A 17,660-nucleotide genomic window follows, 5' to 3' on the forward strand; every position below is an offset into this window, starting at 1 on the left:
CTTGATCAAGACAATGAAAGCCTGGTGCAGATGATTATGTGATAAATGAATGATCAGCATAATTCTACTTTTTCATGAACAGGAAGTTTTAAGACTGGCAATGCCTAAATTCATGGCTTTTGACATGAAAAATATACTCACAGGGATCCAAACCTTTCTGTAATCAAAGAAACATACTAAAAGAAAGGTAAAAAAGGCCATTGCCTCTTTAGGGTGCAACTAAGAGTAACTAAGAGTAAGAGACAAAGATTTAACAGTGCTGCTTATTCACCAAGGTTCTAAACACAAATCTAAGAATGGCCATTTGAGCTGGTAAATAAGGCCAACAAAGGCCATCTTATTTTCCATTACCTAATTCTCCTGTGACATGATAACTCTTCTACCAATACAGTCCTCTGAGATGCTGCCCTCCTAGATTTCTTATTGGTCTGGAACAATGTCTGCTGTTGACAACTAAGTTCAAAAATCAGAAGTAGGCTTTAAGACCATTTTTCACTAGCAACAGGGGCCAAGATGATCTGTCTAGCCAACCTGACTGATTCTAAAATCCTCTCAGCCATGAGTAGACCATACTAAGTAGAATCTGGGTCCCTGCCAGGTCTTGATTCTATAATTAACTGATTCCCATTTCAGGTAGAAATGAAATATTTATCTAAAGTCATGTGTCAAAGGTTCATATTTATCTTGATAAGGCAAGGCCGTTTGATCTATGTTCTACACCCCTGAGTTTATCCCTTTACAAACAGTAACCTTTGCATTGCAGTGGTGGCTCTGTTAGTATGCCACCCAGCACCACTAGAACTGTGGAAAAATCATTAATGAGGCTTAGGTCACATGCAGAAGCAGCTTCTTAAGTATTTAAAACCCCAAATAGATCTGAAAGAAAAGCTTGAGTCAATTATTACTGCTGCCACATTTTAACTGAAATATGGCCACCATATCTTTACAGATGTTTTGAAGTGAATCTAAGGAGAAGCATATTCACTGCTGACAATTCAAAGCCCTAGATCATTTCCACATTGGTCTATTGACGAGATTGCTACAAGCACTTTGACTTTGTCTCAGTATTCCTCTTTGCTCTTCCAATAAGATGAACCACATCTCACTTCCATGTTGCAGCCCATTAGTTAAAAAGTAGTTTGAGTGATGTGTGAATAGGTGGTAGCCGTGGAAGAGAAGATTCTCAGCACCAAATATATATTGTCATGTGTGTTAGGTAGGCTCAGATCACACTCTATGTCTGACATCACCAGCATGTGGGCCAGTTATGAAAAGGAAAGTCTGCAAATGATGGTGGTGAGCAATTTGTGCCATGTGCCTCCTTCTGTCTGAACACACTTGAGTTCTTTACCAGGAAGCTTAGAACCACGTTGTATCACTGGCACTGTAACTAGCACACAAAAACCTACCGTTTTGTGCAGAAAATTCAGCCTTACTTAGTAAAAGAAAATTTTCTTGCCTTCTGTTTTTTAGGTGAAGTTTCTGTGCATGTATCTATAACGCCCTTGGGTATTGTTTCAGAAAAGAAGATAGTTTTTTTATACACTGAAACATTGTGACTTGTGTAGGGAAAAAAGAAGAATATTACTTGGATTTGGAGGGAAGAGTGTGCAGCTTTTACAGTGTATGATCTCCTTTACTACTGGCATATCTGGCGGAATTGGTGGAGGTACTATTCCCAAACCAGGCATCATTGGCGTTATTGGTGGAATCCCAGTCATCATTCCAAGAGCAGGATCAAAGTCTAGAAAAGTAAAGGGAATAGAGAACATTAAATGACACCAGGCAAGGTTAATTGGAGACACAATGTTACCTTATAAGATCAAATCGAACGTCTTTCTGTAAGACAGGGCAAACTACTTTGTATTTTAAAATCATGGTACTTAGTATTCCCAAGTTTTAAACATTATGCTATAGTTGTGTACTTCCCTTTTGGGATAGGGATGTTTGCTTTGTTTGTCCAGGGCCTATTTGAGTCTTGTAGTTAGTAGTTGTCGTATTTTGGCAACTGAAATATTTCACAGAATGACTATGCCTCGTCTATTGATCTTACCTCCACTAGTTTCCAACACATACCCTTTGTCCAATTCCAACAAGGCTTCTTGCTGTCCTTTGTATATGCTTCCTGTCTTTAAAGTAAAACATGATGTTAAGAGCCCACGGTTTGGGCAATCAGGTAGACCTGGAAGTTCTACCATTTGCTTAGCGGGACAAACTTCTGTTTCCTCACCTGCAAAATAGGGTTAATATCACCTACCTTACAGGGAACTGTGAGGAGTAAACAAAATGACGAATCTAATGTTCTTAACACAGTATATAGTACAAAAAGGTTCAACAAATAACTACTCTCTGTGCCTCTGTTCTTGTTGTTTTTCCTGGAGTTATATGAGCCTTCTCAAATTCTCTCCATGCTTTAAGGCCTGGCATAAGTGTCACCCTCCTTGAAGAATCCTTTCCAAAGAACTCTGGTTCATTCTTCACTCTGTATTTAAAAACTATTTGTTCTATATTCATTGCTACTAGATTTTATTTTATTTTGCCTCATCCTTTGTTTTATTCAGGCATGCCTCTAGAATGTGTGAGGGCACTTGCACAATTTTGTTTTTCTTTGTGGGGCCCACGTATGTATGCAATTTGATTCATTCCAAATCAGTGTCAACAGCATTTTGGTAGCAAAATTTCACGCAATTACCATGTAAGAAATCCAATGTTAGCCAGCTACAGTGGCTTGCCAGACTATTCTGGAACCAAGACTCTGGCAAGGTTTCCATAGTCATGAGTCCTGAAGCTTCTTGGGACATCTAGTTGACTACATATGTGGGGTAGAGGACTAGAGAGCACCTCAAGGGGAAGAAATACAGTCTGGGACACATGTGGGTACAGTTGAAGATTGGGGCTTCTTACTCAGATGACACTACTAGCTCTGATTAGTCCTAGACACTGGAAGGAACTTATATAATTTCAAGAAAGGGGGCGGCAGCTGTGGCTCAAAGGAGTAGGGCGCCAGCCCCATATATCAGAGGTGGAGGGTTCAAACCTGGCCCCAGCCAAAAACTGCGAAAAAAAAAAAATCAAGAAAAGTGCTGCTTATGACCAGAACATAGGTAGGACCTGCTTTGGACCATAACATAGGCAGGACCTTTTCTGAACTCAGAGCACCTGCCCTGATGGCACTGCTTGCCTGGTCAGAGCTCATAATTGGAGGGGAACTTAGAAAATTAGGAGTTAGGCATTCTAAAGCACAGGACTGCCTGAGAGATGGGTCCAGGACAGGAGCCCCACTCGCTTTGGTCTAACGGTGACACTGACTTCACTGTTTAAATTTTGTCTCTATGTCAAAATGTCATTTCATTGAGAGAAAGGAATGTACTCTACTTCTTCGTTTCCCCACTTCCCACCTCTGCCTTCACTATAGAACCATGCACAGTGGACTATAAACAAACTAAGTATTGGATAAGGAGTGCTGGTAATGCAGTTGCACTTGTAGTGGCAGTAGCAGGCCCTACTCCCGAAGATTTTACCATGCTCACTACACAGGGGGGCAATGCCTGCAAGCATGTCGTCAAAGTGGTCCTGATGTCCCTGGGTAGCTCTCTCAGATCTGGAAAAGGTGGACCTAAATACAGGAAGAACCTGTGATTCCCACGGAAGTAGAACTTGGGTTCCAATAAGAGGGAGTCCTGTGACCAGGTAGTGTAGCAGATAGTATCTGGGCATTCTTTATTACGAAGACAGCCTAAGCAAGCAAGGGCATTCCTTATCTTCTCATATTTCTGCCATCCTGACGTAGCGAGGCTCTGGAAATATTTGGGGAAAAAGTTTTTCCCAAGAGGAATTTTTATTCTTATGAAAATATTTACTTTAGCCCTCTTATGTCATTTTGCCCCACATATACACGCATGCCTCTTCCCTCCTTCCTGTGGCTCTCTTATCTCTATTCTCCTCCACATAGTAGTTACACGACCTTGAGAAAAATTTCATAAGTTTCTTAATATCTGTGTGCCTCCATCTCCTTTTCAGTAAAAGTGGTGATAAATAATAACATTTAGCTTAAAGGACGAAAGGTCAGAGTAGATACGAAGGCTTCTTGCATGATAGGTAGTCCTGAAGGGTAAGTTTCCTTCATGCCATTCAAAATGTGCAACCCCACACCAATACATTCACTGATTCAGGCATTCATTCCTACATTCTACAAACATTCATGATAGGCTTCCTGTATGCAGGCATGTGTCAGGTGGTATCTAAGTTTCCCTCATGATCTTGGCGAACTTAAGGGCTCTGATACCCTGTCTTCCTATACTATAGAATAAGAGCACTGTGGTTAAGAATGCCATTTATGGCTGGGTACAGTGGCTCATGCCTGTAATCCTAGCATTCTGGAAGGCTGAGGCGTGTGGAGCTCAGGAGTTTGAGACCAGCCTGAGTAAAAGCGAGACCCTGTCTCTACTAAAAATAGCTAGGTATACTGGCATATGCCTGTAGTCCCAGCTACTTGGGAGGCTGAGGCAAGAGGACTGCTCAAGTTCAAGAGTTTGAGGTTGCTGTGAGTGAGACTCTGTCTCAAAAAAAAAGAAAGAAAAAATGCCATTATGCCTCTGGAAAATTGGATTCCTCATACAGAAGATTTTGGAGAAAATTGTTAACATTATCTCACCCATTTACAAACTGTTAGTTTTCTTTAGGAAAAGATCAGATTAGACGGTGTGCCAACTAAACAATCCCATCTATTTCTCCCCTCCTGCAGAAATGTTTGTCTTCCTTTTATTGTTCTGCCTGTCTCCTCATTGTTATTCATATAATTCTGTCACTCACAACTCCACCTTACCACAGATTAAGAAACATCAGTTCATTAAACAAGTTCTGCCACTTTGACTGAGAAGGAAATACCTGTCTCCATGTACTTTCTACTAATAAATGGAGACAAACAAAAAAACAAATACACAGGATAAATATAACTCCTGACTGATGTACTCACTACTCTGCTGTTTGGTATGATTACATTAATATTTTATAAATTCATTTGAAAACAAATGTATTCATGACATGTGCCTAAAGCCAGAGAGGCTGAACTCTCCTCTTTGTTGAATATGCCAAGAGTTCCCTAGGTTACACTGCCTAGCAAGGCTTGTTAGAGGACAGGTTGTACATGACATTTCAAAAGCCCCTTTCACATTGATTATTTTTTTGTTTGTTTATTTTTAGCCATTAAACCCCAAGGTGGATGTCAATAAAGAAAACCATTTGAAATCATGGGCCTTATACATTTATTATAGACACTGAAAAATCAAAGAAGTCCAACAATTTAAGACACACAGGGAATAAAACACCAGAGAAGTTTTTCCCCTTTCCTAGGCCTCTGGCCTGGCCTAAGGAGTGCTAACACCAATTATGTACTATTTCCACTTATATGTGGGTCATTATGAAAGTTTTGAGACACAAAAAAATCAAATGTGGCTAGATTCCTCAGTGGCTGAGATGGTTTTTGTTCTGTTGGTTTTGAGCTTTGAGTTCGCTGCAGTGGTACCAGAAGGGAAAACTGCTGTCCCTGCTGGGGGAGCGAGGTTCCCAGGGACTCTCCAAGTCCTGGGGTTCCACGAAAGCTGTCACATACACTGCCCTAATGATGTGGAGAGCAAAACTTTTCAATATTAGTAACCGTCAGCGTGCCCATTCCAAGTATTTATGCTACCAGGGGTCCAAAGTTACAGTTGGCTGTGGCTTGGAACACGGCATGATATTTAAAGATAATCAGGATAGGAGATCAGGTGAGAGGGCCGTAAGAACAAGCCCTTGAAGGTGGAAAGTATAAGTAAGAAATGACTTCCTCAAGTGACCATATGCTGCTCTGACAAGTCTGGTTTACTCCTATTAATAACCCTGACATAATTAATAGTAGTGCCAATTTTTACTTTTGTGGGGGCAGAAAATATGTGATACCATTCCTCATCCATCACAATGATTACAGCTGGCACTCCTGTACAAAAGAATGGTTAACAAGAGAAAAGCAGAAGGGGTGGAGCAAGATGGTGGCTGAGTAACAGCTTCCCTGCAACTGGGCACAGTGAATCTGGGGAGATAAGACTCCAGGCATCTCTAGCTGGTGGGATCTGCCTATAATTATCCCTTTGAGGATACAGGGAATCAGCAAGGGACTTCTGGACCCCAAAAGGAGGACAAAAACAGTGGAAAACTGGCACGTGGTTGCGTGTGTTCGATCGACCTAATCCCGCCGGCAGCTGTAAGTACAAGCAGCAGTGAGACTGCAAACTGGAAAGGCCTTACCTGTGAACTGTTTTGGTGTTTTTGGATTTGTCACTCAGTTGAACTGCCTTGGGGAGAGCTTGAGCAGGAGTGCAGAGAACTTTGGGCATTGTCTAGGGCCCCAGACTGAGCTGCTGAGCCAGACGGAGCTAATAGTGTTCGGCTGTGGGTTGCAGGGAGCCATTGTGAGAAAACTGCCCTGGCAAGCTCCGCCCTCAGGGTCGCAGAGCAAGGATCTGGCAGGAGCTAGTAACCTAGTGACTGAGCAGCCTAAGGGCGGGGACTGAGGTGCCTTATATCCTTAACCCTCAGGGGCAGAGTGAGACCGGTTTTGGCACATTGGAGCCTCGGGCTGTTGCCCTGGGTAGAGTGCTGTGGCATCACAGCTCATAGCAACCTCAAACTCCTGGGCTTGGTGCTGCCTGGACCTCCATAAGAGCTGCGCTGTGACCCCCGACTGTGACCTGCACCCACCAGGCCTCTGCATGCCCTGACCAGAAACTGCGGGAGCTATGCAACCCTGCATCCTCACTCCTGTACCCTCCCTGCCTCCACACCGGCCCGCTCATCTGGCCAGGGACTCTGGTAGCCATGTGCCCCCGGAGCCCTCCCTGCCTCTGTGCAGTGTCCTTTTCCTGGCCAGAGACTGCTGGAGCCTTGGGCTCTTTGTGCCAAAGTCACTGGGCAACAGGAACTTCCAGAACCGTGCGCATCACCTCCTGACCTGTTGCTGGATCTGGGTGTGTCACACTCCAGAGCTGCTTCCACAAGCAGAACTCCCTGCCTCTGTGCAGAGGAACTACACAGGGTCACTCCCTACAAAGATCCAGCAACAATAGAGTGATCCCGCTGGGGTCTAATCTTGGAGAGACACCTCCCCAACTCTGAGGACGGCCAGAGGCAACGGTGAAAAACAATCATGAGGCGAAATCAACAGAAAAACTCTGGCAATATGAATAATCAGAGTAGATCAACTCCCCCAAGGATCAATGGGGCAGACACAGCACAAGATCCCAGGCACAAATAGCTGAGTTGTCAGAAATCGAATTCAGAATCTGGATAGCAAATAAGATCGAATTAGAATTCCAAGCAGTAACCCAAAAGATATCTCAAGAATTCAACAAATTCAAAGACCAAATGACCAAAGATTTTGACACATTGAGACAAGAAGTTGCAGCCCTCAAAAATCTGAGAAACATAGTAGAATCCCTCAGTAACAGAATGGAGCAAGCAAGAGAAAGGATTTCTGACATTGAAGACAAAGCTTTCGACCACTGCCAAACTCTAAAAGAGGAAGAGAAATGGAGGGCAAAAACAGATCACTCTCTCAGAGAGCTCTGGGATAATTCGAAGAAAACCAATATTTGTCTTATTGGGATCCCCAAAAGAGACAAAGTCACTTTCCATGAGATTATGGAAGTCTCTTCTCCATGAGATTATGAAAGGAGAACTTTCCAGACATGCCAAGAGATTCTGAAATTCAGATAGCAGACAGTTTCTGAACTACAGCATGACTCAACCCAAATAAGACATCCCCCAGACACATCATAATCAATTTCACTAAAGTTAATATGAAGGAGAAAATTCTGAAAGCAGCCAGATGAAAGAAAACCATCACCTACAAGGGGAAGAATATTAGAATAACTGCAGATCACTCTGCTGAAACCTTTCAAGCTAGAAGAGGATGGTCATCGAATTTTAATCTCCTAAAACAAAATAACTTTCAACCCAGGATCCTGTACCCAGCTAAACTAAGTTTCATTTATGATGGAGAAATTAAATACTTCAGTGACATTCACATGTTGAAGAAATTTGCCATAACTAAACCAGCTCTCCAGGATATTCTCAGACCTATCCTCCATAAAGATCAGCATAATCCTCCACCACAAAAGTAAACCCACCCAGAAAATTTTGATCAAATTCCAACTTCCACAGTCACAAAAGGATTAGAAATGTCCACTGGACTCTCGAAAGGCTAATCAATATTCTCAATTAATGTGAATGGTTTAAACTGTCCTCTAAAGAGGCACAGGTTGGCTGACTGGATAAAAAAAACTCAAGCCAGATAATCTGCTGCATACAAGAATCGCATCTTACATTAAAAGACAAATATAGACTCATGGTGAAGGGATGGTCATCTATACTCCAGGCAAATGGAAAGCAGAAAAAAGCAGGCATTGCAATCCTATTCACAGATGCAATAGGCTTTAAACCAACCAAAATAAGGAAGGATAAGGATGGACACTTCATATTTGTTAAAGGTAATACTCAATATGATGAGATTTCAATTATTAATATTTATGCACACAACCAGAATGCACCTCAATTTATAAGAGAAACTCTAACAGATATGAGCAACTTGATTTCCTCCAGTTCCATAGTAGTTGGGGATTTTAACACCCCTTTAGCAGTGCTGGATAGATCCTCCAAAAAGAAGCTAAGCAAAGAAATTTTACATTTAAACTTAACCATTCAACATCTGGACTTAACAGACATCTATAGAACATTTCATCCCAACAAAACTGAATACACCATCTTCTCATCAGCCCACAGAATATACTCCAAAATCGAACACATCCTAGGCCACAAATCTAACCTCAGCAAATTTAAAAAAAATGGAAATTATTCCTTGCATCTTCTCAGATCATCATGGAATAAAAGTTGAACTCAATAACAACAGGAACCTGCATACCCATACAAAAACATGGAAGCTAAACAACCTTATGCTGAAGGATAGATGGGTTATGGACGAGATTAAGAAGGACATCACCAAATTTTTGGAACAAAACAACAATCAAGACACGAATTACCAGACCCTCTGGGATACAGCAAAGGCAGTCCTAAGAGGGAAATCTATAGCACTGCAAGCCTTCCTCAAGAAAATGGAAAGACAGGAATTTAATAACTTAATGGGACATCTCAAGCAACTGGAGAAGAAAGAACACTCCAACCCCAAACCTAGGAGAAGAAAAGAAATAACCAAAATCAGAGCAGAATTAAATGAAATTGAAAACAAAAGAATTATACAACAGATCAATAAATCCAAAAGTTGGTTTTTTGAAAAGATCAATAAAATAAACCTTTGGCCAACCTAACCAGGAAAAAAAGAGTAAAATCTCTAATTTCATCAATCAGAAACAGTAACAATGAAATAACAACTGACCCCTCAGAAATTCAAAAAATCCTTAACCAATACTACAATAAACTCTATTCTTGGAAATATGAAAATCTGAAAGAAATCGACCAATACCTGGAAGTATGCCACCTACCAAGACTTAGCCAGAATGAAGTGGAAATTTTGAACAGGCCTATATCAAGTTCTAAAATAGCATCAACTATACAAAATTTCCCAAAAAAGAAAAGCCCAGGACCAGATGGCTTTACGTCAGAATTCTACAAACCTTTAAAGAAGAACTAGTACCTATATTACTAAACCTCTTCCAAAATATAGAAAAAGAAGGAATATTACCCAACACATTCTACGAAGCAAACATCACTCTTGATCCCCAAACCAGGGAAAGACCCAACAAGAAAATAAAATTATAGACCAATATCACTAAGGAATATTGATGCTAAAATACTCAATAAGATCCTAACAAACAGAATCTAACAACACATCAAAAAATTATACACCACGACCAAGTGGGATTTATCCCAGGGTCTCAAGGCTGGTTCAATATACGTAAATCTATAAATGTAATTCAGCACATAAACAAACTAAAAAATAAGGACCATATGATTCTTTCAATTGATGTAGAAAAAGCTTTTGATAATATTCAGCATCCCTTCATGATCAGAACACTTAAGAAAATTGGTATAGAAGGGACATTTCTTAAACTAATAGAGGCCATCTACAGCAAACCCACAGCCAATATCGCAATGAATGGAGTTAAATTGAAATTTCCACTTAGATCAGGAACCAGGCAAAGTTGCCCATTGTCTCCATTGCTCTTTAACATTGTAATGGAAGTTTTAGCCATTGCAATTAGGGAAGAAAAGGCGATCAAGGGTATCCACATAGGGTCAGAAGAGATCAAACTTTCACTCTTCGCAGATGATATGATCATATATCTGGAAAACACTAGGGATTCTACTACAAAACTTTTAGAATTGATCAAGGAATACAGCAATGTCTCAGGCTACAAAATCAACACCCATAAATCTGTAGCCTTTATATATACCAACAATAACCACGCCAAACAAACAAGTCAAGGACTCTATTCCATTCACAGTGGTGCCAAAGAAGATGAAATATTTGGGAGTATACCTAACAAAAGATGTGAAAGATCTCTACAAAGAGAACTATGAAACTTTAAGAAAAGAAATAGCTGAAGATGTTAACAAATGGAAAAACATACCATGCTCATGGCTGGGAAGAATCAACATCGTTAAAATGTCTATACTACCCAAAGCAATATATAATTTTAACGCAATTCCTATTAAAGCTCCATAGTCATAGTTTAAATATCTGCAAAAAAATAATGCTTTGTTTTATATGGAATCAGAAAAAACCTTGAATAGTCAAAACATTACTCAGCAATAAAAACACAGCAGGAAGAATCATGCTACCAGACCTGAGACCGTACTATAAATTGATAGTGATCAAAACAGCATGGTATTGGCACAAAAACAGAGAAGTAGATGTCTGGAACAGCATAGAGAACCAAGAGATGAATCCAGCTACTTACCATTATTTGATCTTTGACAAACCAATTAAAAACATTTAGTGGGGAAAAGATTCCCTATTTAACAAATGGTGCTGGGTGAACTGGCTGGCAACCTGTAGAACACTGAAACTGGACCCACACCTTTCACCATTAACTTAGATAGACTCTCACTGGATCAAAGATTTAAACTTAAGACATGAAACTATAAAAATACTAGAGGAGAATGCAGGGAAAACCCTTGAAGAAATCGGTCTGGGCGAGTGTTTTATGAGGAGGATTCCCCAGGCAATTGAAGCAGTATCAAAAATACACTACTGGGACTTGATCAAACTAAAAAGCTTCTGCACAGCCAAGAACATAGTAAGTAAAGCAAGCAGACAGCCCTTACAATGGGAGAAAACACTTGCAGGTTATACCTCCAATAAAAGTTTAATAACCAGAATCCACAGAGAACTCAAACGTATTAGCTAGAAAAGAACACGTGATCCCATCTCAGGGTGGACAAGGGACTTATAGAGAAACTTCTCTAAAGAAGACAGATGCACGATCTACAAACACATGAAAAAAAGCTCATCATCCTTAATCATCAGAGAAATGCAAATCAAAACTACTTTGAGATATCACCTAACCCCAGTAAGAGTAGCCCACATAACAAAATCCCAAAACCAGAGATGTTGGCATGGATGTGGAGAAAAGGGCACACTTCTACACTGCTGGTGGGAATGCACACTAATACGTTCCTTCTGAAAGGATGTTTGGAGAATACTTAGAGACCTAAAAATAGACCTGCCATTCGATCCTATAATTCCTTTACTAGGTTTATACCCAGAAGACCAAAAATCACAATATAACAAAGACATCTGTACCAGAATATTTATTGCAGCCCAATTTATAATTGGTAAGTCATGGAAGAAGCCCAAGTGCCCAATGACCCACGTTTGGACTAGGAAATTGTGGTACATGTATACCATGGAATATTATGCAGCCTTAAAGAAAGATGAGACTTTACCTCTTTCATGTTTACATGGATGGAGCTGGAACATTTTCTTCTTCGCAAAGTATCTCAGGAATGATAGAAAAAGTATCCAATGTACTCAGCCCTACTATGAAGCTAAATTATAGCTTTTACATGAAGGCTATAACTCAACTATAGCACAAGACTATGAGGAAAGCGCCAAGGAAGGGGAAGGGTGGGGGAGGTTATGGTGGAGGGAGGGTAATGGGTGGGGCCACACCTACGGTGCATCTTAGAATGGGTACAGGTGATACTTACTAAAGGCAGAATACAAATGTCTTCATACAATAACTAAGAAAATGCCATGAAGGCTACGTTGAACAGTTTTATGAGAATATTTCAGATTGTATATGAAACCAGCACATTGTACCCCTTAATTGCATTAATGTACACAGCTATGATTTAACAATAAAAAAAAGAAAAAAAATCAAATGTAAGGTCCGTGCAGATGGAAACAAATGATAGCCCTACCAGCAGTACCAATAAGCTGAGCAAGTTGAAACATGCATGGGGCAAACCAGAATGGACAGTGTTGGCTGTGTTTCTTGAAGCTGAAATAATAGACCATACATAACACTGTCTGTCTCAAAACTTTTGTAGTAACCCACGTATGAGAAATTCATACTTGTGAAGATTTGAAATCATATAAAAGGGCTATAGAAAAGGCCAATGTATTCTTCCAAAGTCCTTTTCACACTGAATACTCTGTTCTGTTTTTCTCTTATCATCTCTCTAGCACCATTTCACACTGCCTTCTTTACTCTTGGCATGACCATTGCTGGAAGAGCCATCATGTGTTGATTTGTATTCCCTCTTGTGATTCATATACTTTCGAAAGTCCCAGCCCATTGGAAATTTTGCAAATGCTGTCTATTTCTTGGGCCAGCTTGCTCCTCCGAATTGCAGCTCTACCATGTGATTTTGAGCAATGTTTCCTTGCAGCCTTCCTACTACCTTGCAACTTGCACTTAACCTGGTAATACTATTATCCTCCATTTTCTATACACATCTGAGGCAGGGAGTTACAATGGAGGCAGACGTTATTTCTATGCTGGTATCCGGCATCTGTTTGTCCATCCATTCAATAGTCTGTGCCAGGTATTGAGGTTGAAGGAATGAGTAAGATAAAAATTTTAATATATACTCTAGTTTGGAAACTGCCATGCAAATAGTTATAACTATAAAATAGTTATAATAATTATAACTATAAAATAGTTATAACAATGACTATCATTACCACAATTGTTTATTGAATGCTTATGATGTGCTATGCTTTGTGCTAAGCATTTTATATAATCTCATTCCAATAGAGCTAGGTACCATTATCCTTCATTTTAATGATAAAGAAACTGAGGCTTAGTGGGGTTACTTACTTTTTCAAGTTTACATAGTCTATAAGAGGCAGACCTAAGACTCAAATTCAGCTTGGTTTGATTATAATGCTCTTAACCACGACATTGGTAGTATGAGAATAATTTTAATGAATTAATTGCAGGTATAAAGTGAAACAGGTATGTGAAAAACAAGGCATATAGGCAACAAAATAGACCCTGGCTCTGGCTGGCTGGAAGCCCCTTCCCTCAATAAGGCACTGCCTATACTTCATGACTTCTCTTCATCTAAGTCCCCATGGCCCCATAATGGCATTTCCAATCTTAGGTGTTCCTGAGACCCTTGTGCCCCAGATGGTAGTTTGTACTCACAGTGAAACCACTGAAATGCAAACACAGATTATTCTAAAATAAGTGTTCCAAATAGGATCTAATTATGTATGCATAATTAAGCTATTTTATAGAAAATTATGATTTCAATTCAGCTACACATTTCTGGGACATTATTGTTATTTCTTTAGAGTTCCTACAAAATTCACTGCAGAATTAAGAATTAGGCCTGGGTATTGAGAAATTTTAACCCACTACAGTCCTCACTGCCTCCTCTCTGCACAGATCCTTCAAAAGACAGCCAACTTGAAGAAAGGACACAGACTTCTAAGGTCAGCCTGGCTGACCTGTGCGATAATCCTGGACTTATCACCAGCTCTCTTGGAAGTACAAATTCCCAAGGTTTTGTACAATGACTTTCATATTCTATAAATATTTGCTTCCCTAGAAGATCATTAGAATACTTGTTTTGGCCCAGATGGCAAGTTGAGGCACGGTCTAGCTCAGGTACAATGGCAAACAAGCTAGCAAACTGGGGCTAGATGAATTATGTGGCACAATTTTAGTACACAAAAGTTCTCCCTAATATATCTCAACTTTGATCCCAAATTTCTACCAATGGAGCTTTATTCCTCTAGTACAAGTTTGTGCAAAATCTCCCTTTATAGCCCATATTCCCCTTATCCTTTCTACTCATTAACACTGTGTTCCTGTCCTGTTACAACATTTGACAGGTTTAGAGTCATGCCCTTGACTCTCATCCAAGGATGCTGTTAACACCTTTGGAGGGGAATTAGTGAAGACATTTCCCAGTACATCCATGGGATGCCCAGCTTTCTGGATTTTGGAGCTGAATAAAATAAAATTACACACACACACACACACACACACACACACACACGTATGTATTTAAGGTTGCCAACCTCTTAATTTGCCAAGAAAAGATGTGGTGAAAAATAACAAAGAAACTGATGTACCACTGATGCAGTTATTAAAAGACAGAACATTTTAAAAACAAAAATATAGGAAATCTATAATCTCAGAATAAAGGGCAGTCTTTTCAATCGACCAAATTTAGCTTCATGACAAATTCGTTATATTGTTAGCTTTTACATTTTGCAGCAGACTAGGGAAAGTAATATTGACTAGTTTGGGGCTAAAACCACCAGTGTTTGGGCTTTCAAGATCACTCAACTGTTTCACTTAATGTGCACCCCTGTACGTGAAATTCCTTGTGAAAAATTTCTTTCAGAACTAGAATGTCACATGTGGACAGTAGCAAGGGCCATAAAAGTTTCTCTTTCCCCAAGGACTGGTACATTTTATCTTTGTGTAAAATGTAAATTCCATAACTGGTCAGGTTTCCCCTTTTATGTTTTGGCTGTCTGGTCACAGGTGCAATGCAACTTTAGAAACTGGGTGGGATCCTATGACCTATGCATCTGAATTTTAATTAACCTCCCTACCTGGCCTTCGCCTTCTATTCTTATTTATTTTCCCAGATGCTTATTTATTTTATGTGTAATTTTTTTCATATACTGTAATCTTTATTATAAGCTGCCTCAGTCTTTGAGGAATGAGGTAGTGTGAGTCAACTCAATAGTTAACCATTTTTTTCCATACTATATACTCTTACATGCCTTCCAGTCACTGAGGCACTGTTTCCTCTGCCTACGTTGTTCTTAGTTTTTTCTTCCCCCGCTGACACACTTCTATATATCTCTGGACACCTACCTTAAATATTACCTTGTCTGTGAACCTTCTGGGACCACCACCATCACCTTCCTAACACTCCCCATTCTATCCCACCCTGGCTGAAACAATACTTATATACATGTTGCTACCATGACACTTGCTGCACTATAGTGTGGTGCTACTTACTTTGCTGCCTCTGCCACCAGAGCTTGAAGGCAAAGATTGTGCCAGGCCAAATTTAGATCCTCTTGATCTAGCTCAATTTATTTTTAATGAATGGATGAATGAATAAAGGAATAAATGAACAAAATGAAAGGGAAGCCTTTGAGCTGTTGTCAGTCAAAAGGCAGCTTGTACCTGAGAACAGGTTTTATTAGGAAGATAATATGAGGGTTCTAAAAGTACTGGGGGCAGTATGAAGGCAGGAATCTTTGTCTTTTTTGTTCACTATTTTTTTATAGGACTTCACACAGTACCTTGGATATAGCAGGCCTCACCCAGCCCCTTCTTAATAGATTTCATGGGAGCATTTGTTTTATGATTGTTCCTATCATTGTGTATTTATTTATTTCCAATAGTTAAGGCCATGCAATCCTTATTTAGAGATTTTCTAGTCCTTGAGCTTCATTTACTTTATCAAAGGATTTAAATAGTTTAAAATACCTCCATATGAAAACAGCTCCACAATATTTATGTACACAGGCTGTAATTTGTGGAGTGGTCCTTGGAAGGTAAGACCAGGCCCTTGTGGGCGCTTCAATACACAGGCTCTATTTTGTCAACCATCTCCTATTTGTCCACTATGGCCCAGGTTATCTTGTCATTGTTACCAGTACCCAAGTCAATCGTGGGTACTGAGTCACTTGTTTTTGAAGAAAAACATGACAGTACATAGATCATAATCACTCATGCATTTTGTTGAAGTCAGATACTTCTGTAATATCAACAAGACAAAGCAAGATTTTTCACCTTACCACCCTCATCCACATTCATATAAGTAATGTCCCAATCACGTCCAAACTGAATGATGACACCTTGGTCTTCCTTTGAAATGATGGCGTGATGTACCTACCAGCCACTGTGATGGTGTGAGAGCATATACAACATCTCGAAAGGCTTAACCAGATATCTCTGGGCATGGACATGCTCCAGGAGGAGTCTTAGAGTACTGCCACTGGGTAGGATTCAAGCTTGTTTTGGAGAGAGCATTCTATTTGGTACAATTTTTGCATATTATTGGCTCTTTGTAAGGAGTACACAATGATGATGAACAGCATTCTCCTTGTTTAGAATCTCAATTTATTTGCCACTGAAAACCACTTTATTTGTGGAAGATATTAAAAATAATATAAACTCAAGTCCAGGCCTCCTGGAGGAGCTAAAAGGAGTGGTGTGTTCTATGTCATATGTCATGCAACCTTATTTTGCTTTCTGTTCCCATCAGAATTAACCTGTTGTGTCCACTGAGAATTATCTCCTTAAGAATGGGCAACATTTTGATCTGAGCATAAGGTCCATGAGTCTAACACATTTTCCTATATCTCTCTGTATGGAGTAGGCATAGTCAATACAGTGGAGACAATACACTTTGGGACTCTTCTCCTCCTTTTGGACTTTATAGGCTTCACATTTGGCTGCTAAGGATATTTTAATTTAGGGAAAATTAAGGAGAAAGTGTCAACAAATACCTCTTAATGGGTCCATTTTTACATTCATTAGATGATGGGGACAGAACAATGCTCTTTAACCAGAAGGCCTGACTTTTTTAGGTGCCCTTCTTCATGTGAAAACTAACAGTCTTATTTGACCAGGTTGGCAAAGCAAATACTCTTGCAGGAAGTGTAGCTGTCAGCCAGATGGGACCTTCTGATCTGCCATCATTGTAGATTAACTTTATTGAATAGCAGTCATACATAACTCCATGGTAGTTAAAAGTGAGTTACACACCAAACTCCAGAGATGTCCTGTCTCTACTCTCCACTCAATGCATATAATAATTATGCCAGATATGGCCTTTATGACAAGTGTGTGTCCAAGAGACTCAGCATCCATGACAGTAAAGTTTTAAGTTCTTTGAGGGAAATCAAGGAAGCTTATGTATCATTTGTTTTTCATCAATTCCAAAAGCCTTTACTCTTGTCATAGGTCAGATGAGACAGGACAAAGAAAGGTCTGATGTCTCAGTAGGTAACTTCCTGAGGGGCAGAAAAGTAGCTGAATTACTGAGCCATCAATGGGTGACTTATTTGCTGTCTTCTCCATTTTAAGGAATCTTGGTGGTTGAGTGAAGAAAGGGTTAGGGAGATTTTTTAAACACATTTGGTTAAAATATAACATCATTAAAAATAGCAGGCACCCTGT

The 17,660-nt window shown here is 39.9% G+C and overlaps 1 protein-coding gene across 8 annotated transcripts in view; it reads right to left on the minus strand.

The window, feature by feature from the left end:
* The window catches only part of ENOX2 (ecto-NOX disulfide-thiol exchanger 2), a 333,450-nt gene that overhangs the window by 64,967 nt on the left and 250,823 nt on the right, over nucleotides 1–17,660 (minus strand). For all 8 annotated transcript variants that reach the window (XM_053580567.1, XM_053580565.1, XM_053580566.1 and 5 more), the window contains one exon: nucleotides 1,589–1,744. In XM_053580567.1, coding sequence (XP_053436542.1) covers nucleotides 1,589–1,744 — 156 coding nt within the window. The remainder of the gene's footprint in view (nucleotides 1–1,588; nucleotides 1,745–17,660) is intronic.

The sequence above is a fragment of the Nycticebus coucang genome, chromosome X (assembly GCF_027406575.1).
Source record: "Nycticebus coucang isolate mNycCou1 chromosome X, mNycCou1.pri, whole genome shotgun sequence".
Classification (NCBI taxonomy): domain Eukaryota; kingdom Metazoa; phylum Chordata; class Mammalia; order Primates; family Lorisidae; genus Nycticebus; species Nycticebus coucang.